At 36.8% G+C, this 26,808-nt stretch overlaps 1 protein-coding gene across 4 annotated transcripts in view; it reads left to right on the forward strand.

Moving 5' to 3' along the window:
* The window catches only part of RIC1 (RIC1 homolog, RAB6A GEF complex partner 1), a 133,213-nt gene that overhangs the window by 101,859 nt on the left and 4,546 nt on the right, over positions 1–26,808 (forward strand). For all 4 annotated transcript variants that reach the window (XM_068552550.1, XM_068552548.1, XM_068552549.1 and 1 more), the window contains 15 exons: positions 900–1,044; positions 1,727–1,775; positions 3,409–3,561; positions 5,236–5,439; positions 10,667–10,705; positions 11,027–11,137; positions 11,987–12,076; positions 12,698–12,858; positions 13,812–13,947; positions 18,362–18,478; positions 18,971–19,699; positions 21,321–21,479; positions 21,562–21,698; positions 23,632–23,918; positions 24,776–24,967. In XM_068552550.1, coding sequence (XP_068408651.1) covers positions 900–1,044; positions 1,727–1,775; positions 3,409–3,561; positions 5,236–5,439; positions 10,667–10,705; positions 11,027–11,137; positions 11,987–12,076; positions 12,698–12,858; positions 13,812–13,947; positions 18,362–18,478; positions 18,971–19,699; positions 21,321–21,479; positions 21,562–21,698; positions 23,632–23,918; positions 24,776–24,967 — 2,709 coding nt within the window. The remainder of the gene's footprint in view (positions 1–899; positions 1,045–1,726; positions 1,776–3,408; positions 3,562–5,235; positions 5,440–10,666; positions 10,706–11,026; positions 11,138–11,986; positions 12,077–12,697; positions 12,859–13,811; positions 13,948–18,361; positions 18,479–18,970; positions 19,700–21,320; positions 21,480–21,561; positions 21,699–23,631; positions 23,919–24,775; positions 24,968–26,808) is intronic.

Consider the following 26,808-nt stretch of genomic DNA (forward strand, 5'->3'; position numbering starts at 1 on the left):
CATACTATTTTTTATATACATAAATAACACAGTTATTCATATACTTGAATTATGGTGGGAAATGCTAATGTGAGGATTCAAACATAGGCAGAGGAAAAAAGTTTTACTTACTCTATTAACCAAGGCTGTCTTCTGTAGGCTAAAATCTGTATACCACCCCTTTGTGGCAAATGTACTTATAGCAAAAATTTATTAATACTGCAGATGTAAAGAATTTTAATTTTAAAGAGGTGAAAGCTATAGATCTTTTTGAATTGCTGATGGGAAATGCTAGTATGTTTCATTTAACTCTGCAGTAAAGAAACTTGGATTTTACTACACAATGAAATTTTCTCCTTTAATAATTATATGTGAAGAACTATTATTAGTTAAAAGAAGATATAAGCGCCTGTGGTACTGAGGCTGGAGTTTACCTACTTAATCCTAATATAAGGTTAAGCTTCAATTTATTTTAACTTGGATCCCTTTGATATTGCTGATGGAACATGGAGATCATGGTAAAATATTATTTTACATTTTAAAACACCTCATACTTTGCAGAGTACTTTGACATTCAGTGTTAAATCATTCAAGGGAAATATTATTCCCATCTTACAGAAACTGATTTGCCCAAATCCAAAGGCTTTTTAAGACTACACAGTTATAGTTATTTAAGCTAATAGTGGCCAGAAATGGTTTTTGGTTCATATAAATCACTTGGGTACTGACTTTGTTCTGCTTAGATCGGGTCAAGGCTAATGACCATACTGATTTTAAATAGCCCTAAACGAACAGAATTCATCTCATTATTTGAAGCAGACATGCCTTTCTGCTTGTTTCAACTTGAAGGTATAGGCTGTAAAAAATAGTATTTATGAAGCAATCATTTATTTTTAACTCTTCTCACAATTTCTTAACAGACATTTGGAACAAAACAGGAGCTGTTAAATTGGTCAGATGGTCTCCTGACAATAGTGTTGTAATAGTGACCTGGGAATATGGAGGCCTTTCTTTATGGAGTGTATTTGGAGCTCAGCTGATTTGTACACTTGGAGGAGATTTTGCGTGAGTCAATAAAGAAATTTTAGATGAAATAACTCCATTTTCTCCAAGACAGTACACATACACAGAAACTTTGTTATACAGCTACCATTTTGCCTTGACTCTGAACCCAAAACAATTTATAAGGTTCAGAATTAATTTATTCAGAATGTATTGTTTCCTCATACATCCATCCTCTTTCCATCCTCTTAAAACTGACCATTCAGTGAAAATGCATTTATTTATTGAACCCCTATTGTGTATATGATAACATGTTAGATTCAAAGCTAAATCAGACATGAATCCGCCTTCAAGTAGCTTACTATCTAATACGAGTGGTAAGCTATATATATAAATAAGTAGTAGGAAATTAAAAACTACATTATCTCATTGGGTTAATGTAGGTTAACTCAGTGGGTTGGTAGAACTGGGTTAATATCTCTGTCCACTTCATATACTACCCTGAACTTCAGTCCTGACATAATGAACACACCTTCCCAAACTGCATGACCCTGTTAAGAAGTTATTTAGTAACTGGAAGACTGTATCTCAGTGATATACCTAGGTGTATTAACCAGGAGTCTCATATTTCATGCAGTATTGTGTATTTCTCTTTCAAAGGAACAAAATCAGTTTTTTAAAATTAAAGCTAAATATTACATGCAATTAGAAGACTCTTTTTAATTAAGTTTCTATTGTGTTTCAGTTATAGGTCTGATGGTACCAAAAAAGATCCCCTTAAGATCAACTCTATGGTAAGTTCTTTCTATAAAATATTGATACAGTGTGAAAAACTTGGTTTTTTCTTCTTCTCTCATGTTGACCTGGTAAAATTACAAAGCTGTTCTAGTCTCAGCAGACTCTTATACAGTTCTTGCTTTGATAAAAGTATTATCTTTAAAAATCAGGAGGCTGCCCAATTTTCAGTATTTGATTTTGGTTTTGTTTGGATGTGTCCAGCAAGCCCTGTCATCTCTGTGAACCTAGTGACTGTTCAAATCAGGCCTTTGTTTTTCCAAAGCATACCTACATTTCTTATGTGACTCAATAGCACCCACTTCCCATGGCCTCCTTTCTTTTAACATAACGTGAAATGCTCATTGGGTCTTTTTCCTGGAGGACATGTGCTTGTACATTATTTGACCATATTTAAAATTTTTTCCATAGATGTATGTCAAAAGAATTGTAGTCCCTGTTGTAACAATATTTTTACTATCAGTTTTCAAGAGTTTCTGTAGAAAGCGGTGAGGTATAACCCCTGTCTTTACATACAAACATTTTCTTTCTATAGCCCTCTGTGTACCATCTTTGAGGAATTAGTGGCTGTGAGGCTTATCATTACCTTTCTCTCCTGCTCCACAGAGGAAGGCATTTTCTGATCATGGGTTTCTCGAAGAATTAAGACCACCATGGTTGCCTTCAGTAGGGGTTCCCAACCTTTCACCGCCAAGGATCCCATTTGATGGCTCTCCTCACCTCCATATTTTAAAATAAGTTTTCAAACACCATTTCTCTGACTGCCGATCAGTGCTTCTGAATGCCATGCAACAACCAGTGTTACCTGCCTCACTAAGTTAATATTTTAATCACAAACAAAGAATCTTAAGCATTTTAGTTAACTTATGCAACTAAAACTTTTCATGGGAAAGCAAAAGTTCTATTAGACTTCTGAAATTTTGGAAAAATTATGGACCTCTCCTCCCCCCATTAGTATTTTCTTGGCCTTGCAGATTGGAAATTACTAATGTTAAAAAAAATTTTTTTTTTAACACTCATGGAATCTAGTTATAGAATACTAAAATGAACTGGGCCTGGAGAATTTATTTGAACCCTCTCATTTTACAGAGGAAGAAACTTATACCCCGAGAAACCAAATAGCTTGGCCAAAGTCGTACAACAAAATGGTAGCCAAGCTGGAGTGCAAAACCCTAGTCTCATAGCCTCCAATCCAGTGTTCTTTGTTCTGTACAAAACTGCATGTGTTTGGGTGCTTCTTTGTAAAGCTTCAGCTATGTAACGTGGGTCTTGTCTCTGTAAGGAATTTCTTTGTATTTGAGAGGCAGTTAAATTAATGGAGAAGTTACAGAGAGCAGTAGGCATTTCTTAGGTTTTGGAGCTAAGATTGGTATGTAGTGTTTTCACTGTTCTAAGTGGAGAGCAGTAATGGTTTCTACTGGAGATCTAAGGTGTAGTAGATGTAGGTATAATTCTTGTCTGTGTTGTTTGTTATGGTTTCTCAAGCCTTCAGAAGTCATTAATAATGCTGTTGTTGGTTATTTCAGAATTTGAATATTTCAAACCAGGAAAAAAATCACAAACTTTTTATTGCTTTGATTTTCTCCCCCCCACCCCTGCCCCGTCTTCTTTCCCCCTCCTCCTCTCTCCAAGAGCTGGGGTGCCGAAGGCTATCACCTGTGGGTAATCAGTGGATTTGGTTCTCAAAATACTGAAAATGAGTCTGACTCCAAGAGCATAGTTAAACAGCCTAGCATTCTGCTATTTCAGTTTCTCAAGAGTGCACTCACCGTAAACCCTTGTATGGTAAGTTTATTTAATTAAAACTCCGTTTGTTTTTTTTAGTGGCTTTCATATTTGAATATGACTCTTCCTTATGACAGTTTTATTTCTGAGCAGGTTTTGCTTTTTTTTTGCCTCGTGGCATGCAGGATCTTAGTTCCTCAACTAGGGATTGAACCTGCACCCCCTGCATTGGAAGCGTGGAGTCTTAACCACTGGACCGCCGGGGGAGTCCCATGCTTTTTTTTTTCTTTTTTTAATAGGATCACAAGCGATTTGAGGAAAAGCAGTGTTTACAGATTCACTTGAATAACCTGAATAAAATTTAGTCTTTGTCTGAATAGCATTTCTCAAAGTATGTTCCACAGGCACTACTTGTGAGAAATATCAATAGCAGTTACATAGGACAAGAAAAATTTCTGTTGTCTTGTAAATGTGAAATAAAGGAGTTAAACAAAGCTGTAGAGATTTCTTTAACATAGGACTCGAGTCTTTAATATGCTGATGTGCATCATGAAAGTCCAGGAGTTGGTATATAAAAAGCATTGTTTCCCAAGCTTATTTAACTATGAATTTTTAAGGAATGCCTAGAAGAAAATAAGCCTAGAATCCTGCTTTGGGAAACACTGCCCCAAATTATAACATAAACTCATGTTTTATCAGTCTGAAATAAGATATTAATATGATATATTGTTGATATATAGTAACAGTGATATGTTATATGATAGGGGTGCATATCTTAGTATCTACCACCAATGGGTTTTTAAATATTTGGTGCAACCAATTTCTAATTAAAATATATAACACATTGAGAAAGAATGAAAATACCCTGGATCTCAGACCTCATTACTATAGCTGAATAATAAGAAAAACAAGAGTAGAGGATTTCTTCTCTGCTCACACATCCCAAATAAATAATTTAAAAGCACTCTGAGTTTTATATCAAGACAACATTTGGACTACAATGGGAAGGTGAGTGGCTGGGGTGCTGATCTAATTTAAATAGTGAGTGAATAATCTGCCCACATTTGAAAACACTGGCCTTTAATTAAAACCAGGGCATAAACACAGAGAGTAGAAACTATATTTTTGTCTAAATATCCTCAGAACCTGGTACACTCCTTGGTACTAACCAAGCTTTCACCAAGCAATTATTGAATTGTTCTGAACCAGGACCACAAATGTAGGCTACTCTTCCTCCTCCCCATGATTTAAAAGATCCTCCAGTATCCAGTTATCCCTGTTTGTAATCCACTCCTTCTTCTTACCATGTGGGCACACGGATGAGCGTATACACACAAACTGTTTGACCAGACATGTTTTCTTACTACCATTCATGAGGTATCTTATATGAAACTAGTTTGTAAACTGTAGACATTGAGTAGTCTTATTCAGCTTTCAGGTGGAAAATCTCTCATAGCATTGCCCTGGGCATGTTTTGGAATCTGTATGATAAAACAGACTTTAACAAAGATTTTATTTACACTGGGAAGTAATCACTAAAATGTCGTCTGTTAAATATAACAGTGTGTGAGATTATTAGGTAGTCTTGTCCTCTGTGAGGAAAATCAGCATTGAGATGTATGGTACATTTCCAACAATAAAACTAAATTGATTGTATTACTTACTTTCCCCTACCTTATACTAACTTGTTTTTATTTGCTTCCCTCCCCTCTGCTTCCTTTTTCCCTCATCTAGAGTAACCAAGAGCAAGTGTTGCTTCAGGGGGAAGATCGATTGTACTTGAACTGTGGAGAGGCCTCACAAACCCAGAATCCCAGGAGTACTTCGGCACGCTCTGATCATAAGCCCAGTCAGGAAAAGAGCCCATTTGCAGATGGCAGTTTAGAGTCTCAGAGTTTAAGCACTTTACTTGGTCATCGGCATTGGCATGTAGTACAGGTAAGTCTTCAGATGCTGCTGACTGTGGACTTAGTCCTTGGTAAGATAGCACCCTGAAGCAGATACTTAAGTATTTCATTTGTTGCTTTAGAAAACTGAGAAACTTTGTAAACTTTTTGACTGTCATGTCTCTCTTCTGCTGTTCTGTGCTCTTGTCCTGTTGTGTTCTCCTTTCTTTCCACCTGATGTAGATTGTGTTCCCACCTGCTTTAAGTCCATTAGTAAGTGAGTAGTTTAAAAAACTGGAAGTTTATGCTTTGTCCTCTTACTGTGCAAGACTGTTTATTTTACTTCCAGCCTTTTTTTGGTATAAATTTAGCTCTGGATTTGCATAGGCTAAAGTGTAGTAATTTCATGAAAAGTGACAATATTGATTAGTACCTTGTGCAGCTGACCTTGTAGTCCTAATGGGGACACATTGAGGTTAATTGCCTGACTTTGGACCCAAATTGCAGACTTCTGATTAGTCTAGAACCTTACTGTTAATAATTTTATTATTACTCAGTCTTGTTCCAGATTATTATTAAATTAGTTTCTTTTAGTAATTCTGATAAATTGACATTTAATATAGAAATTAATTCTGAGTTTCGATACCAAATAAAATTAATTTGGATAAATCAGTAAATTGAAGTTTCTTGAAAGAAACTTTCACACACATTTCAAAGTCCTGAGTGTTTTCTTCCCACTTTTCATGCCAGAATGTCTTAGGTACATCAGAGCCTACTCTTGGGTTAGTTTCTTTTAGTCATTTTCTATTTCCACAATTCTTTGTCTTACTTCTACATTCTGTACTTTCACCCTACTAGCTTACTTCAGCTCCCATGTTATTTTCGGTTGACTTTGAGTGGAGATAATGAGAGACATAAGAATGGTCATTGTGTGAAAAATTGAAGGAGGAATATCTCCTACATTGACATGTGGTATACACTAAAAGAAAATGTATTTAACTTACATTAAGAAATTCATAAAATCAAAACAATGTGCATACCATTTTATAATTAGTAACAGTTATTAAATAAAACTGCATCAGCTACTTCCTTGACTAAAATTTTCCACTGCTCCCTTCTCTCCTATAGCCATTTCTCTGCTATTTTCATTTCCCCATACTTTGAACTATTCATTCTACACTGACCTAGCATCAATGCCAGTTCTGCCTAGCCAGGTCTGTGTTGCCAGAGAGCCAAGTAGAGCAGAGGATCAAAGAAGGTAGGTCTGGAACTCAAAAATCCATCAGGCTATAACAAAAATTGAATTTCCTTCCAGCTCAAAAATTCAATGATTCTGTGATTCGTAGCCATCTATGAAGTATCCCATATTAGAAGCATATAACACTGATTTTACAACTTCAGGCAAAGTAGATACTAGCAAGATTCTTCTGTCATCCTGTTCTTTAGGTACCTAAAATATTTAGAAAGATAAACTTGTTTAACTCTAGCTTTACGTAATTTTTTCAGTTTCCTTAAAACTAATACAAATAATGCTAGAGTTGTACTCCCCCCAAATTAAGTTATAATGGACTCATAGAATTTTTAGAGCCTGAAGGACCTTAGCAATCATGTAGTCCAACTAGGTTTTATACATGAGGAAATTGAGGTTCAGGGAAGTTAGGTGACTTGCCCGAGGTCACACAGCAGAATAGTGGCAGACTCTATCCTTACCATGATATAAATTAAAGTAATAATCAAACCTGTTTTAAAACCTAGGTACTAAATGTTGAAGCATATAATATACTGCTGACCTTGATCTAAAACTTAGAATGTGCCTATTTGACATTCTTTTTACTTGGAGTTGCCCTATGCTTTGTTTGCTGGCACTCCGGCCACAAGAGTCAATGCAGCATTGTGGTGGTGTTCGTTTGGTAGTGTGGTTTACAGTGTCCATATAATGTTAATGCTTTTAACTTCCAGACATTTTAGCCATTAGTAAGTATTCCCTGAAGAAACATGGGTGCCTGTTTAATTCCCCCTTCAACATATGCTCTTGTGTAGGATAAGTGCCCGCATCCTCCATCACAATGGCTTTGTTTGCGTGGTTTATACTTTGTATGCTTCTTGTACAGCTTAGAGTTCATCATATGAACTCCAGCTAATTCTGCTGCTCTGTCTGTTCCTCATCTAGACTACTGGATTTTTTGTTTGTTTGTTTAAGCCTTCTACCTTACACTCGTTAGTTTCCTGGTCAGAAGATCCTGTGTTAACTATGTTTTCTCCTTTAACAAAAATAACACAAATACATACTTGTCGGAAGCAGGGTAATGTATCAGGCACTATGTTAGGGAGGTCAACAAGAGGATTGTAAAGGCTATTTCATTTATAAACGATTTGCTCTCATTCCTACAATGTGTATCAAATGTTCTAGGTATTTGGCACAGATCATATCTCCTAGGATGATGGCCCTCAGTCTCACCAGTTACAGAAGAAAGTAGTCTAGGTAGGAGACGTGGTTTTAGCAGAATGACTTTAAGGGAAAAAAGGTAGATTTAGGTTCTCCGAGAGACTAAAAAATCCTAAGATGTTAAAGAGTAGAGATTCTGTACCTTAGCACTGAGTTTCCCAGTGGTATGACATGACTTTTGTGCCGTGACTATGCATTCCTAACCCGAGTTTCTTCATTATTCATTAGCCGCCTCTTTTCTTACTTCTGCCATTTCCTGTTCTCAGTATTAGGGGTGGAACTCAAAGTTCAGGTAACGTATAGATCTCCTGGGGCAAATACAAGTTTTTGTTCTTATTTCATAGCATCTTCAAGACACAAAACCATATGAGAAAGAAAGCTTCATTTTAAGTTTTGAAAGTAAACCATTTGCCATTTGTGGCATCTCATACACTTTTGGAGGGTAAAAGAATTTGTTTTCTCCTAGAGATGGTCATCAGAATGTGATCGTTATGATAAGTTAACCCTGGTTCCCATGATTAGAAACTCTTCATGTTGGAGTCCACTTTGGCAGTGAGATCTCACTTCCCACTTTACCTGCCCACACATCTCACAAATACTTATGAAACACCAAGGTTTGGGGAAAGTGGGGGGCGGGGTGTTTAGTGTCATGGATGGCTAGCTCAGTTGTGCTCCAGGAACATCCTTCTTCAAGTGACTATTTTTATTTTCTTCATCCAAAAAAAGAATTTCACTTACAGCCTCCTACAAAACTACTTTCAAATTTTACTTCACCACCTGATTATTACCTCAGATTATCATTATTCTGAACTAATTCCACCCATCATAGCAAATTTTACTGGTTGGCCTGAATGGTACAGCATATCTGTTAAGATACAAGTTAAGCATTCTTCAAGCGTATCTATCCTGACACAGTTATTTTTAATTCTGTGAGGTAGGCTTCCACAAACCAGCACTGGGGTTAAGAACTTCCTAATGTACTAAAAGCTATTAATTTACTTAGATTTTAGGTTGACTTACTGGATAATAAGTGAAGTCTAACAAAAATAGTTTTATGAATAAATTTTATCAAGGTTAATACAGATGTTTTCAGCATATTATTTTTACTTGATTTTTGCTTTGTCTTCACATTACACAAAGAATCTTATTGGATTTGATTGCATTTACTTGGCTTTTTAATTTGGCTTTCTCTTTTTAAATATGTAATCATTTTTCTTTGAGTAAATGGAAACTAAATTAAATTGAAGGTTCTCTTATTCCAGGAACAGAAGATTTTTCCTTTGTTCTGTTGTTCTGTTAATTTTCACACTGCATTCACCATGTGCTCATGAAAACTATTTACTCAGCAGGCTAATAGAGAGATCACAGTCTCAGTAAAGCTAGACTTAACCTACATTGATACCTCACAGAGGATTTTTTAAGTTTAAAATTCTCAGAGTGACACAAAGACACTGTGTACAAAGATGTAAGACAGACGACATGGAAAGATATATTTATTGCTTATGTTGCAGATAAAGAGTTAATATCTGTAATATATTAAAAGTACTTGTAGGTGAATAAGTTGAACACCCCAGTAAAAAGCAGTAGCTTATACACACTCATATATATATGGCTGTTTGTTTAGAGATAGCAATGATATAACAGAAGAATTTCACTTTGTATTTTGTGCACTTTTATATTGTTTAAATTTTATAAGCATGCATTGCTTTTTTATCAGAAAAATGTAAAAATAATAAAAGAGATTTCCACTAAAAAAACATAAACAAAACTCTTGCTGAGGCTCTGATTTTATTAGATAAGGGTTTTTTGGGATGGCTCATATCAGCGAACCCAAACTGTTCATCTACACAATTCTTGGCTGCCTTGGTAGATGCTTCTCTAAATATCTTTTGTCATTCTATATTTATTGAGTGTTCAATATTTAATTTAAAACAAACAAAAACAGTGTAGAGAAAAAAGAGGAACGCCTGATGTCTAGAAACATATAATGAAATGGTTAAGACAGGAGTTGTGAAATATTGGCTGCTGGTAATAATACTCATTATTTGGGAGCACTTTTTTTTTTAATTTATTTATTTTTATATTTATTTTTGGCTGTGTTGGGTCTTCGTTTCTGTGCGAGGGCTTTCTCTAGTTGGCGGCGAGCAGGGGCCACTCTTCATCGCGGTGCGCGGGCCTCTCACTATCGCGGCCTCTTTTGTTGCAGAGCACAGGCTCCACAGACGCGCACGCTCAGTAGTTGTGGCTCACGGGCCCAGTTGCTCCGCGGCATGTGGGATCTTCCCAGACCAGGGCTCGAACCTGTGTCCCCTGCGTTGGCAGGCAGATTCTCAACCACCGCGCCACCAGGGAAGCCCTGGGAGCACTTTTTAAAAAACATTTATTTTTGGCTGTGTTGGGTCTTCGTTGCTGCGTGCGGGCTTTCACTAGTTGCGGCGAGCGGGGGCTACTCTTCGTTGCGGTGCGCGGGCTTCTCATTGCGTTGGCTTCTCTTGTTGTGGAGCACAGGCTCTAGGTGCGTGGCCTTCAGTAATTGCAGCATGCGGGCTCAGTAGTTGTGTCTCGCAGGCCCTAGAGCGCAGGCTCAGTAGTTGTGGCGCACGGGCTTAGTTGCTCCGCGGCATGTGGGATCTTCCCGGACCAGGGCTCAAACCTGTGTCCCCTGCATTGGCAGGCGGATTCTTAACCACTGCGCCACCAGGGAAGCCTTATTTGGGAGCATTTTAAACATTACAGGAAAATTAATCTCATATTATGATGTTAGTGCTTTTACGTGCTTTACTTTTAAATACATTTCAGAAGCCTTACCAAACTGATGTGTTATTTTCTATAGATTTCCAGCACCTATCTAGAGAGCAATTGGCCTATACGGGTGAGTTATTTGTTACTTTGTTGGTGTTGACTTTCATTGGATAGCATTTGCCGCAAGAGGTATTCTGGGAATTGAGCCTTTCAGTGGGTGCATTGATAAAAGTAAAATTTCAGTACTTGCTTCCTTGTACATTGTTAGTGTAAATCTATAATTTGGTCAAATGTAACATGTATAAATATTAAGATTTTTGAATTTAGCATTTTACATTTAATTCTCTTAGCAAATGTTTATTAATAGTCTGCTTGCCTGACATAATCCTCAGCTCTTTATGCCTAATTAAAAAACTCAAGAAAGAGCTCTTAATTTTTTTTTTTTAATCAGTTTTCAGCTATTGATAAGCTCGGACAGAATATTGCTGTGGTTGGCAAGTTTGGTTTTGCACATTACTCTTTACTCACCAAAAAATGGAAGCTTTTTGGAAACATTACCCAGGTTAGTCTTTTTGAAATTAAAAACCTATTTCTCAAAGTATGAGAGAACTACAATATGAAATAAGTATAAAGTAAACCACTGTTTACTTATTAAAAAGTAAAATCAAATATTAAAAAATGACAGTGGATTATATCTAAGGGTCAGTCCTGATAAAGTACTTGATATTTGATAAAAGATTTTGTATTGAGATAGTTGGTTTGTTTTTAATTCTTGTTAAGATCAGACACTATAATCCTGTAACTTGAGGATTTACTCTTACATTCCAGGTAGAGTTCATCAGATATGATCGGAATAAATCTCCACAAAATTTGAGATCATTCCCTGCTTGTCTGTGTATGACATAAATATTTGGGTAGCATACAAACATATGCAGTTGGATTTTGCAAGAATCAAATAGGAGGAAAAGAAGGAAGTTAACATTTAATAGGTGCCTACTGTGTACCAGGCACTTCCACATATGTTATCTCATTGTTCTTCATAACAACCCAATGAGAGCACTATTGTTACTCACCATTTTATAAAAGAGAAACTAGGATTCAGAGTCAAGCAGCTGATAAATGATAAAGCCAGAATTTAAACCAAGGTCTGTTGAATGTGTAATAATGATGCTACATGGTACCCAGTTATTTTGAATGATGTATTTTATGTCTTAGAGAAATATTTATTTCTTTCAAAATAGGATGTGAATCATTATTAATAAAGGCCCTAGAGTAATACTTAACTGTTGAGTGGGGCGGGAAGAGAGTAGAGCAGAAATAATTAGAGCTTTCATTGTCTGATTAGGAATATTTTACAAGTCTGTAACTGGCAGGAATAAATGTAAATATGTTTTTTATATTTTCTTTTAAGGAGCAGAATATGATTGTGACAGGTGGCTTAGCCTGGTGGAATGATTTTATTGTCCTTGCATGCTATAACATAAGTGATCATCAAGAAGAGGTATGTTTTTGTTTTCTCAGAAATAACAAGATTTTTACATTTTAAATATATTAAGCACAGTTTGGTTTTATATAAAAATAACCTATTGAAAATGAACAAAACGTTTTACTTTTTAATCAAGAATTTGGCATTTTTAACAAATGGGATTTTCATTTCAGGTTACTTAAAAATTTAAAGGGATAATCAGGACTTCTGTGATAACTTTTTCTAAGGATTTTAGCCATTAGACGTTCTCTATAAAGTTTGTAAATAATAAAAAATAGTTAAAAGTTGAGAAGTTTATAAAGATGGCTGTCCTTAGAGATTTATTAACTTTTTGATTTCTATATTTATTTTTTGAGAAACTACTGATCTCCTTGTATCAGGTCTAAATGTGCAGGTCTAAAAGGAGTATCTCATAATAGTACATCACAGTTTTGATGACGTCATCTTTTAGTTATTTGTAGAATGAGCCTACCTTGTCAAAAGATAAACATCCATTTGTTATTAATGCTCAGATTAGTCTTTAACTCCTCTTACTTGAAAAAAGTCAGTAGATAAAAAAACAGCATGTCTAAAGTATTTAGTCATCCATGGTAGGTATCTTGTTTTTACAGTTTTCTTTATTTTTGTTTTCTATAGCTCAGAGTATACTTGAGAACATCAAATCTGGACAATGCTTTTGCTCATGTCACCAAAACACAAGCAGAAACATTACTGCTTAGTGTCTTCCGGGACATGGTAATAGTATTTAGAGCTGACTGTTCAATATGCCTTTACAGTATTGAAAGAAAACCTGATGGGTAAGTATATAACATATGACAGGTCACTTTTTGCTCCTATTTATCATGTTTCCTCTGTAGTTTTTATTTCTCAAAACAGTTATTCTAATTTTATATTTAGTTTCCTTTGTTTTAGGAGTTAAAAAAGCAAGGAATTTTAATTAGTGATATTCATATAGTAGTTATTTTTTAGCTACCAAAATAAATAAAGAGCCTGTACCAACTTCTTCAGCTAATCTTACTGGACTCATTTGAAAAAAATCTAGTTCAGGATGGGGTAAAGCTTTAAATACTAATTTTTTTTCACAATCTTGAAAACAGGTGGTTACTAACTATCCTGGTGTTCTAGAAACTTGGGGAAATTTGTAGGAGTTTACAGCTTTAAGGTCTTAGGAAGCATGACCTTGGAAGACTCATTAATGTTTTCACTGAGCTACATGGCTGTAGTCTGGGAAAGGAAAAACTGTCAGACCTGTTGGAGCTGTGTGTTGCCTATATTCTTGGCATCTGGCTGGCTTGCAGCATTTAGACCATTCTTCTTGAGTTTTATTTTGTTCTCAAATGGTTTTTGTTTCTTTTTTTAAACAGCTATGAAGTGCATATTTGCTGAAGTAGCTTATAATTGAGGAGTAATATAAAAATAAAAATTAACAAATCTAGTAGCCTCAGAATGCATGTCTTTCTCAACCAACTATTTCTCAACTGACTAAGCTATTCCTGTAGCTTCTTCCCAGTTTATTTCTTCCTTTCTACATCTTACTCCTTTTTTTTCCCTCCCTCATTTCCAGATGTGTTCTTGGGTGCCACAACCTTGTTGGTCTGCTGCTTAAAGGATACTTGGGGAGGAGAAAATGATAGGTAGAAGGCATTTGGGCCCATAAACATAAAATCTCATACTATTAGTAGTGGAAAAGGAAAAAAAACCTCGTTAGCATTGTTGTTGAGGTGTATGGGTTTCTTTCTCTTTTTTGCAGTCCAAATACTGCTGGTATTCAAGTTCTTCAGGAAGTCTCCATGTCACGCTACATTCCTCACCCCTTCCTGGTAGTATCTGTCACTCTGACATCAGTGAGTACAGAGAATGGAATCACCTTGAAAATGCCACAGCAGGTACCATTCTATTATCAGAGCTCTTTAGAGTTTTCATTTCAGTCTTTTGTGTTTTAATTTGATGTTAGGAACTGTTTATTTGTTCAGCAAATACATACTAAATGTCTAGAATTTGCCTTGCATGAAGATGCTGGGTTACAGTGGCAAACTAAACAAACATGGTTTCTGCTCATACTATAAAGAAATAATTACATACATAATTAATTACAGTTGTGATGTGTGTACCAAAAAGTAATATAGCTTACTGTGTATAACAAAAACCTGGAGTAGTCTAAGCAATCACGGAAGATTTCTATATCATTTAAATTGAAACCTGAAGAACAAGTGGCGGTTATCTAAGTAAAGAAGGGGAATTTCAGGCAGAGGGAACGGTATTCAAAGGCCCATAGATAAGAGAAAACATGACACATTCAGGGAATTGGAAGAAATTTCAGAGTGACTGGAACATAGAGTATGAGAAGATGAGAGTCTTATTGATAATACGGACTTTGGAGTTTGTCTTAAAGTCTAAAGCATTTTAAGCTGGATGTTATTAGATCTAAGCTTTATAATGTTAGAAAAAACATTACAAAGGAGGAAAATGAAACAGAGTGGGACAGAACTGGATGTAGGGAGAGCAGCTGAAAGGCCATTGTAATGATCTAGGTGAATGGTGTCTGTGGCCCGAACTTGGGTAGGGAAAAGAAGATGGAAAGAAATGGAAGGAATATGACATATAGAGGACTCCATGATTAGTTAATTATGAGCAAAGAGAAGGGATAATCCCATAGCTTCTGGTTAAAGTAGCTGTGTAGGTAGCAGTGTCACCAGGACCCAGGTATTATAACTTTCTATTCCAAGCCTCCTTCCATTATACCACTGGTTTCCACACTTCATGTCGATGTGGAACCCATTTTCAAAGGAAAGTTCTGGGTGGATTTATTTGTCATCCCTGTCTGCCCAGTCTGTCTTTTACTTCCTTTTAAGGCACTTCCACTGAGTGCCTTTAAAATACAGGTCCCATTTTTCTCTGCAAGCTCTATTTCATGTAACAAGATAGTCCTAGTTGATAAGAGGAAGTTATCTTTTACAGAAGAACTCTAGCTAAAAGATACGGAAGGAATGTAAGAATTTAAGAATCACCATTTTGCAGCCCGTGAAGAAATGAGTGATTCAGGCAGTGATCATTGGATGAAACCAGTGAAAGGTTGATGGGAACTTTACAATGAAGGTATCAAGTTGTCATGCCCAAGCCTTATTAATCAATTTTAGCATCACTAAAAGTGGGAGAATCAGATGTGGCATGCTTCCTGGGGTGAAGCAACCTGAAGTTCATGTGAAGAATTACTAGCAAAAACATTGAGCCTGATCTGAATCAAGCTTCTAGAGTCATCTTCTATTCACAGAAAATACAGGGAAAGAGGTTTAGTTTAATAATATTCTATAGGAAAGCTGCAGGTCAATAATGTGGGGGGAAAAAGAAAAGTTTCTTCTAAATAAGACTTTAGAGCTATAACAACAAAATGCATGTGTAAGTTCATTTGTATCTTGATTCAAATAGGCTATATATAAAAAGACTGTTAAAACAATTTGCAATATTTAAATGTGAACTAAGGAATAGTTGTAAGTTTTATTACATTTAGATGTGATATTGGCGTTGTGATTATGTAAGCAAATACCCATATATTTTAGAGATGCCTATTAAATGTATAGGGGTAAAATGGCATGGTATCTTCTTTTAAAATGCTTTGGCAAAATAAGTAAAAAGAAAAGAGGGATAGGTGGAGCAAACCTTGATAATTGTGAATCTGGATGATGGGAATAAGGGGGGGCTGTTGTACATTTTACATACTTTTGATCATGTTTGAAGTCATATTAGAAAAAAAAAGGAGGACTCTTTGTATATCCTAGATATAGTAGGCAATCAGTGGCATCAGTAATACTGGGTGCCCCATTTTAAGAGGGCCCTTTACAAAGAGGAGATACCTAACTCGGTAAAGAGCAGATTAAGAAGTAAGTTGAAATATAATAGGAAATAGACTGATTACATCTTGCACAGAGGGAAGACTAAGATTTAAAGCAAAGCAAGTCTTGATTTAACAACAAAAAACTAGCAGTAAGAACTGTTCAACAGTAAGGTGGCCTTCACTCAGGAGAGAGGTGAGCACCTTGTCTCTGAAGCTCCCAATGAGAATTATCTACCAGGGATTTTTTACGGTAAGAGATGGTATGTTGGGTTCCTTCAAATTTAGGATTTTGAGGATACATGTAGTCCCTGCTTGTATGTTACAGTCAGTGTCTGAGAAGTTCATTAAAGTTGCCTGAGAGGGCTGTCTTGGTCACCTGTTCTTACATATTGTAATATTATCAGTAGAAAATGTTGACTGCATGTAGAGCTGAAGGAAAAAAAAGAATTTTGCTTTTTTAAAAAATGAAGTAGTATAAAATGTAGTGGTGAATTTACCATCTTAAAACTTAAAAGTGGTCATTATGAACATTAACCAGATTTTAGTGAACTTCAGTAAATGCTCTTTAGGTCTTCTGAAGTGTTTGAGGAGTTTGTCCCTATGCCAGTCCCCAAACAGTCATACTGTTTGATTCTTGGCATTGCATATTCATTTTCCTTTTTCCTCTACTCTCTAGCGCTTATAATTCCCACATAGCTTTTAAATTCCATTTTTCCTTCTCTTACCTCCAAGTTATTTGCTTTTTCTCGTGTGTTAGGGACAGATGTTCAATTTTTAGTTTTCATGTCATTATGTGCTAAGTGGGGAATTGAAGATTTCTTTCCAAATAAAATTCTTGAGTTTTGTGACAGTTGCTTGGAGATTTTGTAGGGTTTATTTTTTAGATTCCTACTTTGTAAATTAACAGCAGTTCATATCATGCTTACTACCTACCTGGATATGATCTAAAGCAAAAAAGAATAACAAAATCTGTGAGTATTCTGTACCCTTTTGCCATTTCTTTATACACAATCCCTTGTGTCTTAGAGCAGTGCAAAAGAGCATTTCATATATCTGAGTATTTTTTGCAAGTAGAATACATAGGGTGATGGTTGTTTTCTTGACCAAACCCTAAATGATATCAGCAGCTTAAATTCATTCAGCCAGCAAGAGTCAAAGCTGGGACATAATCCATGTCTTCTGAATAATCATCCTTTCCTTCTTAAAACTCTTTCCTTCTTTGGTTTGTGACATCACGCTCTATTCCTCTTCTTGCCTTCAAAAGCTTAGACAATGGCCCTCTGCTCTTTTGCCTCCCATGTACTTTACCTCAGAAAACTCATCTGTTTCCTTCAGTTTACCAGCTTTACCTTTATGGTTATGATTCTGGTATTCGTCTCCAGTTCAGTCATCTCTCACAACGTTTTTACTTGAAAGTCTTAAGATTCTTTCTAATTTAAAATGGGCAATAGAAGGAAACTCTTCAGTTTCCCTTCCCTAAACTGTATTCTCCTCCTAACTTCTATCAGTGACAACTGCAACTTCTCTAGCACCTCACCTAGATTTAGTTCCCTGAAATCATCTTTGATTCAGCTTTCTTTTTCTACCCTTCATGTTTAGAATATAAGTAAGCTTTTGTTTTGTTTTGTTTTAATCAAAATGCTTTTTCCTCTTTACAAGTGAAAATGACTTGAAGTCTGAGATTCATTTTAAAAGTCCTCCTGAAACTTAAAGCTGGGTGATAGCGTTCAATGAAAATCATTATACTAGGTTCTCTACTTTGGGGTTTGATTGAAATTTTCCGTAATAAAAAGGCAGACTATATCCTTCATTCTTGAAGTCACCACCCGTGATATCTTCCTCTCCTCAGTAATCCATCCTGAATAACTCAGAATTTTAAATAACTCCCTTATTCAAGGACCATACATAGTGGCTTATTTCCTGCTATATTTTTACCTGACTTTCCAAGCCCTCTTTGAAGGTCTGTTACCATCAGCATTTTTTCTCATAATATCCCTAATTTAGCCAGATTGTTCTCACTTTCCCAGTAGAACTATTTTATCCTACCTCCATGTCGTTTATATTGCATTCTTCAACTAAAGTACCAACCCTTTTTCTCCCACCCATGTATGTTAACCTCACCCTTCAAGTCCCACCTCATCCTTTAAACCCTGTCTAGCTGTGCCTGCCAGGTCACTGAAGCGATGTCTCATTTTTATGAACTTCTGAAGGTCTCTTAGTTTTTCCAGGATAATTCAGCTCTGCCTTCCATTTTATGTTCACTTGCATTGGTCATTAATTACATTGTGTTAAGCTTGTTCTACCCTAGCCAGACAGCTCCTTGTACTTCCACAGAGCCTAGCAGAATGCCTGTACATAGTGCACACTCAATATTGTTGTTTGTTTAACCTGTAACCCTTGTGCATTGGCGGGGGAAATGCTGAAAACACAGCTATTAATTTCTATGAATACGATTTCTTTTCTTTCAGGCTCGTGATGCAGAGAGCATTATGCTAAATCTTGCAGGGCAGCTCATCATGATGCAGAGGGACAGATCAGGCCCTCAGATCCGGGAGAAGGACAGTAACCCTAGCCAAAGGAAACTTGTGAGTAAAGTGCAAGTCATTTAAAACGTTAAGAATGTATGGGAGGAGGATGAAGGAATAAAAGAATTTAAGAGGAGAGTATTATCTTGTGATTTGGAAAGTGAGTAAGTACATAAAATAAGTCTTAAGCCTCTGGGTACAAGACTGTGAAGGGTGGAAGATAAGGTCCTAAAATGATAATAAAATGCTCTGTATGCCAGATGTTACTGCTTAGGCATTATTATTTACAAATTCTAATGGAAAAACAGGATAAATTGGTGAAGTTCCTTGGGGTGTGGGGGGGGGGGTGTTCTTTTGGGTTTTTTTAGATTTAAATACACATACTTTGAAAGTCAGGGTACTATTATTAACTCTGACTCTAAATAAATTCCCCTAATTTTCCCCAAAATTTATACTATCATTTTGAAAGACTTGGGGAACTAGTACCTAGGAAAACTTAGGAATCTACAAATTTAATAGGGAAAAAACTGATCTCTGTCTCTCCTTCTCCAGCTGCCATTCTGTCCTCCTGTTGTACTAGCCCAGTCTGTTGAAAATGTCTGGACCACGTGTCGAGCAAATAAACAAAAGCGTCACCTTTTGGAGGCCCTCTGGCTGAGCTGTGGGGGTTCAGGGATGAAAGTTTGGCTCCCTCTCTTCCCTAGGGATCACCGCAAGCCCCATTCCTTCTTGTCCCAGCGGATCATGCTGCCTTTCCACATCAATATCTACCCCCTGGCTGTTCTGTTTGAAGATGCATTAGTCCTTGGTGCTGTCAATGACACTGTGCTCTATGATTCTTTGTATACTCGGAACAGTGCTAGGGAACAGCTGGAGGTGCTCTTCCCTTTCTGTGTTGTGGAGAGAACCTCTCAGATCTACCTCCACCACATTCTACGTCAGCTGCTGGTGAGGAACCTTGGGGAACAAGCCTTGCTCTTAGCCCAGTCCTGTGCCGCGTTACCTTACTTTCCTCACGTGCTGGAGCTCATGCTCCATGAAGTGCTGGAAGAAGAAGCTACCTCACGGGAGCCCATTCCCGACCCTCTGCTTCCCACTGTGGCAAAATTTATCACCGAGTTCCCACTCTTCCTGCAGACAGTTGTTCATTGTGCCAGGAAGACTGAATATGCCCTGTGGAATTACCTTTTTGCAGCCGTTGGAAACCCCAAGGACTTGTTTGAGGAATGTTTGATGGCTCAGGATTTGGATACTGCTGCCTCGTACCTTATTATTTTACAGGTAACAGTTCTCTCCTTACAAAGGTATAAGAATTATTGAGCATAAACCTAGAGGAAAAGGAAGGCAGCTGTCCTGTGTTGGCACTGTGACTGTGTTTAAAGAACTATTATAGTCATGTTTTCTGTTCAGTTTTTATCTTTCCTTTTGAAGAACTCAATCTTACCATATGATGGCAGAAAATTTCTTCACTATCATAAAGTAACATTGCAGGGTTGTGTTTTTTTTAATCCTGTTTGTCCATAAATGGGCCTAAAACAAATTAATGAGTTTACAGTATTATTTTGAATAATACTGAAGAAGCGTATATATACATATATGTATGTATATACATATAATGTATCATAGTACATATAATGATATGCACATGTTACATAAGATTATTGAAATATTATATAAGAAACAATAATAAAGAATTATTTTGAATATCAGTGGGTTTGTCTGAGCCCTTCACAATAATCTCTCTCCTTAGAGTGTGGAATTGCTGAGGGGATTCTGATTAGAACGTGGGTTATAATAGAGTACCTTATGTTAGGCTCCCCATAGCAAGCAGGGAAGACCCAAACCTGCTGCAGTAATTAAACAGTTTTTCTCAAAATAATGGGTTCTTTGAGACTCCTGAAAATTTGTTTCATTATACGTTTGACAAAAGGGCTTGATAGTTTGTTTTCCTATTAGTCTGATGTGAATTTGGTAGGTTACATTTAAAAGTTCTTTAAAATTACTGCAGAGTTGTTTTCATTGATTAAAGAAGCTAACCGTAAACCTGGTTTGAAATTCTGCCTGAAGCAGTTTTCCTGTCAGTTTATTTGCTTCATGGCAACTGATTGAAACCAGAGGGGATGTTTAGGCAGAAGGTGGGTGGCCCTGAGATTCTGTGATTCCTTGGGTATTCTTAAAAGGCCACAGAGTCATAAAAACAAACAATAAATGCAGCTGTTTTTTGTTTTAGGTCACTCCTTAGACTTTCAGTGATCTCCCAAGCAATGGAATTAGAAACTTGATCAGAATTCCTAAGTTGATGTGGATTGACAGATCATAATTACAGTTGAACTTGCCTGTTAGGCACCTTTCCATGAAGGCCAAGGCAAGCAGCAAGTTTAAATTTGTGAAAAAATTACAGAGAATGCTCATTGTGTAGCAGGACTACGTACTATTGCCCAAAGCAAAGATTTTTTTTTAGTCACATTCTCAGAAAACTCTCTGTCGCAGGAAATAGACCTGAGCTTTTTTGGAGTCAGGGAGACAAATTTTTATTCTTTTCTGTTGATCTTCAACAAGTTATTTAACTCAGTTTTCTCATCTGTAAAATGGGAATGATATACATATTTTGAGAGCCACTAGGAGAAATGAAAGAATGTATGTAAGGTTTATGTAAGATATCTGGCAATAATGGGAGTTCAAGAAATCATAAATTATATTACACCAGCAGAGTATTTGCCTCACTTTTCCTTGTATGGTACTTTTTAATGCTTCTTTTAATTTTACTGTTAAACTATCCCCATTGTTGTAGCTGCATTACTTCTCTGGGTTTAGGGAACTGTGGAGATAAAGAATTGATTATATCTTCCCAAGTCATTTGTAGTATAAAAGGAATTCTTGTCTTCCTTGGTTGTTCTTCTAGAACATGGAAGTCCCAGCAGTAAGTAGGCAACATGCCACCCTTCTGTTCAACACAGCCCTGGAACAAAGCAAGTGGGACCTGTGTCGACACATGATTCGATTTCTTAAAGCCATTGGCTCTGGAGAATCTGAGACGCCTCCATCCACACCTACAGCTCAGGTTAGTTGCAGAATTGCACAGCTTCTCTAGGCCATTACACCCACGTGGCATCTTCCTCTAACTGTACGGTGTGTAATCATAGGAACCCAGTTCAAGTGGTGGATTTGAGTTCTTCAGGAATCGAAGCATCAGTTTATCCCAGTCAGCTGAAAATGTTCCTGCTAGTAAATTCAGCTTACAGAAAACACTAAGTATGCCGTCTGGCCCTTCTGGAAAAAGGTAAAAGAATGAAGAGCCGTTAACTGGTTTTAGGGCATTCTGCGACACATTGCATTTCAGGGTATTTGTAATAAATTGCATCTTGGGAAAACAACTATTTGATCCACTTGCAGTTCTTTTTTACATTCCCAAAAGGCTTCCCTTTTTTCTTTCTCCAAAGTTCACTTCTTTATTCTTTGTACAGTTTCTGCCCTTTGTACTGGAGTAGATCTTGGTGTGCCCATGCTGAATGCCACTGACTTTAAATTACCTCTGATAATAGAGGACCATAATAAAAAGGAAGATAGATAAATCTGCAGATAATTCAAAAGCCTTCTTACAGTCAGCAGTTTTACCCTTCTTTCCAACTATACCTCTTGACAAAAAGTAAAATTTAGTTCTCATGTACTTGACTCTCCTGTGACTCTTTTGGGTGGAGAAGTCATTAAACAGTGGAAGCCAAAAAGAAGTGTATCCTGGAGCCTGAAACCTACATTACACATATTGTCTCCTGAGAGGTAACTATGAACTCATACTGAACGTTATAAAATAGAATTTCCTCCGTTTTGTGAGGTCCTTGTATTCCTTCCTGTGTTATTTGGTTCTGTGTGTATTCTTACTACAGTGCCTAACATAGTGAGAGCTTATTGAACATTTTTTATTGTGATGTTTTACTGCTTTTTCTTATCACAGCCATTAATACAGCCCCATTCCCAGCACGCGCACACAAACACACACAGTCATGGGCTATAAACAAGTTAAATGCAACCATGGAGGATTGTAAACAGTTGCCAGGCAAACAGTAGCTTCTCAGCCATGCCCTGAATTTAAAAGTGCTGGCTAAAACCACAGCTTCAGAAGTTGTGCCAGCTGTTGATTTTGTTAAATGATGACAGGAAACTGCTAAAATTCACAAGACTAAACCATTAATGTTTCAAGCCTCCTGAATGAGATTACATTGGACCACCTAAATCCGTGGGAACTACCCTGGCATGTTAGTGGTCTCAAACAGTATTCAAGTAATTACACGTGTATGAACTATACTCCAAAAAGCAAGAAAACACAGTTTCTATCTGTGGTTTCAGTCTGTGCGAGTTCATATTGCATGTTTATTTTGGACAGTCTTCTGTTAAGCATGGTGCTTGTACTGGTTTAAATAAAATGTTAACATGAAAGGAAAAAAAATAAAAAATAAAAGTGCTGGCTAATATATACTAAGCACTCACTATGTGCTAGGCACAGTTCTAAGCATTTCCATGTGTAGGTCTTTCAGTCCTTACAACAGCTCCGTATGGGTAGATACTGTTCCGCATGACACAGGTGAAAAACAGAGGCCCAGAAAAATAAACTTGCTTTATGTTCGTACAACTAATGTGTGGCAGAGCCAAGATCTGAATCCAGGCAGTCCTGCTCCAGTACTGCCTCTTGCTGAAAGCACCCCGTGACCCAGTGACCAAACCAGTTATACCACATCAGTTCATGTGAATAAGGGACAATAGACTGTATTTAGCAGTTAATTTTTAAAAATCCGTTTTGTTTTTCTGTGTCTGTAAAACTCACATTAAGAGACTTCATTTCACTTTGCTTCTCTCTTGATAGTTTCTTTGATCTGATCTTCCCTCTTTTCATCGGTCTTTTCAAATACAGCATTTATTTGCTCCCTTTCTTTCCTTTATCCAGCCACCATCCTCTTCCTGGTTTGACTTTGTCAGTCTCCTGTTTTTTCCTATTCTATGTTTTCATTATACAAATATGTTTTAAGAGGCTACTATGATCCAGGTATTGTTTAATAGATTGTGGTATCACATGGAGAAGCCCTAATACTTTATCTTCAATCAGAATTAGATCTTAGATGTCTTACCTCCTTGTCAGCGTTTTCAATGCTACTTCATAAAAGTATTTGAAGTCCTCCAGTGCAGATTGTTCTGTAGCTTTCTTGTGTTCCCACTTACAGATGGAGCAAAGACAGTGACTGTGCTGAGAACATGTATATTGATATGATGCTCTGGAGACATGCCCGGCGTCTCTTAGAAGAAGTTCGGCTAAAGGATCTCGGCTGCTTTGCAGCCCAGCTGGGCTTTGAACTAATTAGTTGGCTATGCAAGGAACGTACCCGAGCTGCCCGAGTAGACAACTTTGTGTTAGCCCTGAAGAGACTCCACAAAGATTTCCTGTGGCCACTTCCCATCATCCCAGCTTCTTCTCTCAGTTCTCCTTTCAAAAATGGAAAATACCGAACAGGTAATGTAGGTTTTGTGTTACTTGTACGGGGAGGATTGTATTTTGCTCCAAATGTTTAGACATTTTGCTGTTAGTTGATATTCAAGGAAGTCTTCATTCCAAGGTCAGAACAGATAAAAACTAACTTTTTGTGCATCACTTGGAACATCCACCATTTGACTAAGGATGTAAATAAAGTAGAACATATGTCTCTAGGTCTTATGACCTTGAAGTCTAATTTATAAATCCAACCAATTGTATCAGATGATCAACAAGTTGAGCATTGACTGAACATAGAAGCTACCACATTTTTTTTGTAGGAAGGAGTTATTAATCACAGACCTCAAAATAAGCTAAATTGTGACTTACCTGACAGGACTCATTCCAGAGAAGTGGTAAAAATGCATCCTGAGAGCTTGGGCCATCTTCTAAATTAGGAGAGGACAAAGTGAAACTGTATTTTGATAAAAGAAAAAAGTTTTTTAGTTCAGGTCTTTTAAGGGAGACTGTTGTAATTATTATCACTTATGAAAATTCAAACAAAAACCTTTATTATGGCGTTTGGAAGCTTCATGTCATGTTAAAACCAAGGAAAATCATTTAAAGATGAACAGAATAAAGTTTTGCCTAGTTCTAGGAAGATACATGATGATATAAGATGACTGCTGGGTGGCGTTATATAGTCATTCCATTCTGTTACAGTCCCACATCCCTGGTTCAGTGGATGGATGATGCAGTGTAGGGACAGTAATTAGCTCTGAACTTTTAGTATTTGGGGTTGGTGAGGGAAGAGAAGCTGAAAGAACTGAATTGGAAATGGCAGTGTGTGCACCTTTAATTCCCTTTTTTTTTTTTTTGTTTTTGGACCTACCTTGCAGTGGGAGAGCAGCTGTTAACGTCCCAGTCAGCTGACCCTTTTTTGAACCTTGAGATAGACGCTGGCATCTCTAATGTCCAACGAAGTCAGAGCTGGCTGGGCAACATCGGCCCCACACATCATGAGATAGACACGGCCTCGTCCCATGGACCACAGATGCAAGACGCCTTCCTTTCACCTTTGTCTAATAAAGGTAGATATCATTTTAAACCCTAGCTCTTCTTCAGTTCCTGTGGAGGAAAGTTTATATGCTATAGCACTTGAGAGAGAGAGCGCTTCACTCTTTTCTTTCAAGATATGTCCTTGAGGATTAGCCATTAGTATCTGCTGGAGAGGTGGATAGTTACTAGAACAAGGCCATATTGGCCTTGACTATACTTTGCCATGTTTATTTTAGATAAATGAAATAGGTAAAATCTCATTACAGCTCAGCACTAATAAATGAACCTTTGTAATCAACTTTGATGATACAGAAACACTAACTTTGAACCTCAAGTAAGCAAAATGTTATCTGTGTGTAAAGAATTCCATTCTTCTCATAGGTAGACCTGTATCATAAAAAATTGTACCCAGTTATCTTCTGTTTTTTTATTTCACTGATACAAATTTATGGAAAAATTTTTTTCTCTTATAAATTCCTGCATGATATCCTTAATTTTGCCTCTTAGCCTTCAAAGCCTAAAATATTACTGTCTGACCCTTTATCAAAAAAATGTGTATCAACTTCTGCAGTTACAGTAATGGTTACATTACAGATTGAAGAAGTTTTAAAGTGATTTATGTTGTTTAGGTTTATGTAAGAACTTAAGTAGCAATTGGTCTTATTTTCTGGAGTTTTTTAATGGCCAGGCATTCACCTGATGTTTGATTTTCAGTGTGTCATCACTGTTACTGGAGCTTCTGCTATGTGGAGAGGCATATAGCTGCCATGACTTTCATTTTAAATTTTGGTAGAATACATGTAAAATTTACTATCTTAACCATTTTTAAGTGTACAGTTCAGTGGTATTAACTACATTTGTATTGTTGTGCAACCAACCTGCAGAACTCTTTTAATTCTTTTCATCTTGCAAAACCAAAGCTCTATACTCCCCATCCCTCTCTCCCCCAGCTCCTGGCAACTACCATTCTATTTTCTGTCTCTGTGTATTTGTCTTTTTAAAGTCTGGCTTCTTTCACTTAGCATAATGTTCTCAAAGTTCATCCCTGTTGTAGCATGCATGGAAATTTCCTTTCTTTTTAAGGCTGAATAATATTCCATTATGTGTTTATGCCACATTTTATCCATCCATCAGGGGACACCTGCATTGCTTCCACCTTTTGGTTATTGTGAGTTATGCTGTAATGAATGTGGGAGTACAGTGAACATTGGAGGTCTCTTCGAGACCCTACTTTCAATTCTTTTGGGTATATACCCAGAAGTAGGATTGCCAGATCATATGGTAATTCTATTTTCAATTTTTTTCCCATAGCAGCTGCACCATTTTACATTCCTACCAACATTGGCAAGGATTCCAGTTTTGCCACATCCTCACCAGCACTTATTTGCTGGTTTTGTTGATAGCAGCATCCTAATGGACGTGAGGTGGCATCATTGCTTTTTTTTAGAAAACTTTTTAAAGAGGTCACTTCAAACATATTTAAAAAGGAGAAATAATAGTATAATGGACACCCTCCCCCCAGCCCCCACTCCAGTTATTACCAACTCAGGAACAAATTTGTTTTATCCACTTTCCCCTTCCTGTATTATTGAACTAAATCCAAGACATATTTTATCTGTGAACATTTCAGTATATATTTTTGAAGACTCTTCTTGAAAATAATGATAATCATACCATTAACATCTCTCTAAAAATTTAATAGTAATTCCTTAATACCATCAAATATCCAGTAAATAGTCAAATTCCAACTGTTTCATAATGTCATAATTTTTTAATGGTTTGAATCAATATCCAAATAAGATTCGCACACTGTGATTATGTTTTTTAATTTTCTTTTTAGTGATTGTTCCCCCTCCCCATCTCTCTTTTTCCC

The sequence above is a fragment of the Eschrichtius robustus genome, chromosome 10, assembly GCF_028021215.1.
Source record: "Eschrichtius robustus isolate mEscRob2 chromosome 10, mEscRob2.pri, whole genome shotgun sequence".
Taxonomy (NCBI): domain Eukaryota; kingdom Metazoa; phylum Chordata; class Mammalia; order Artiodactyla; family Eschrichtiidae; genus Eschrichtius; species Eschrichtius robustus.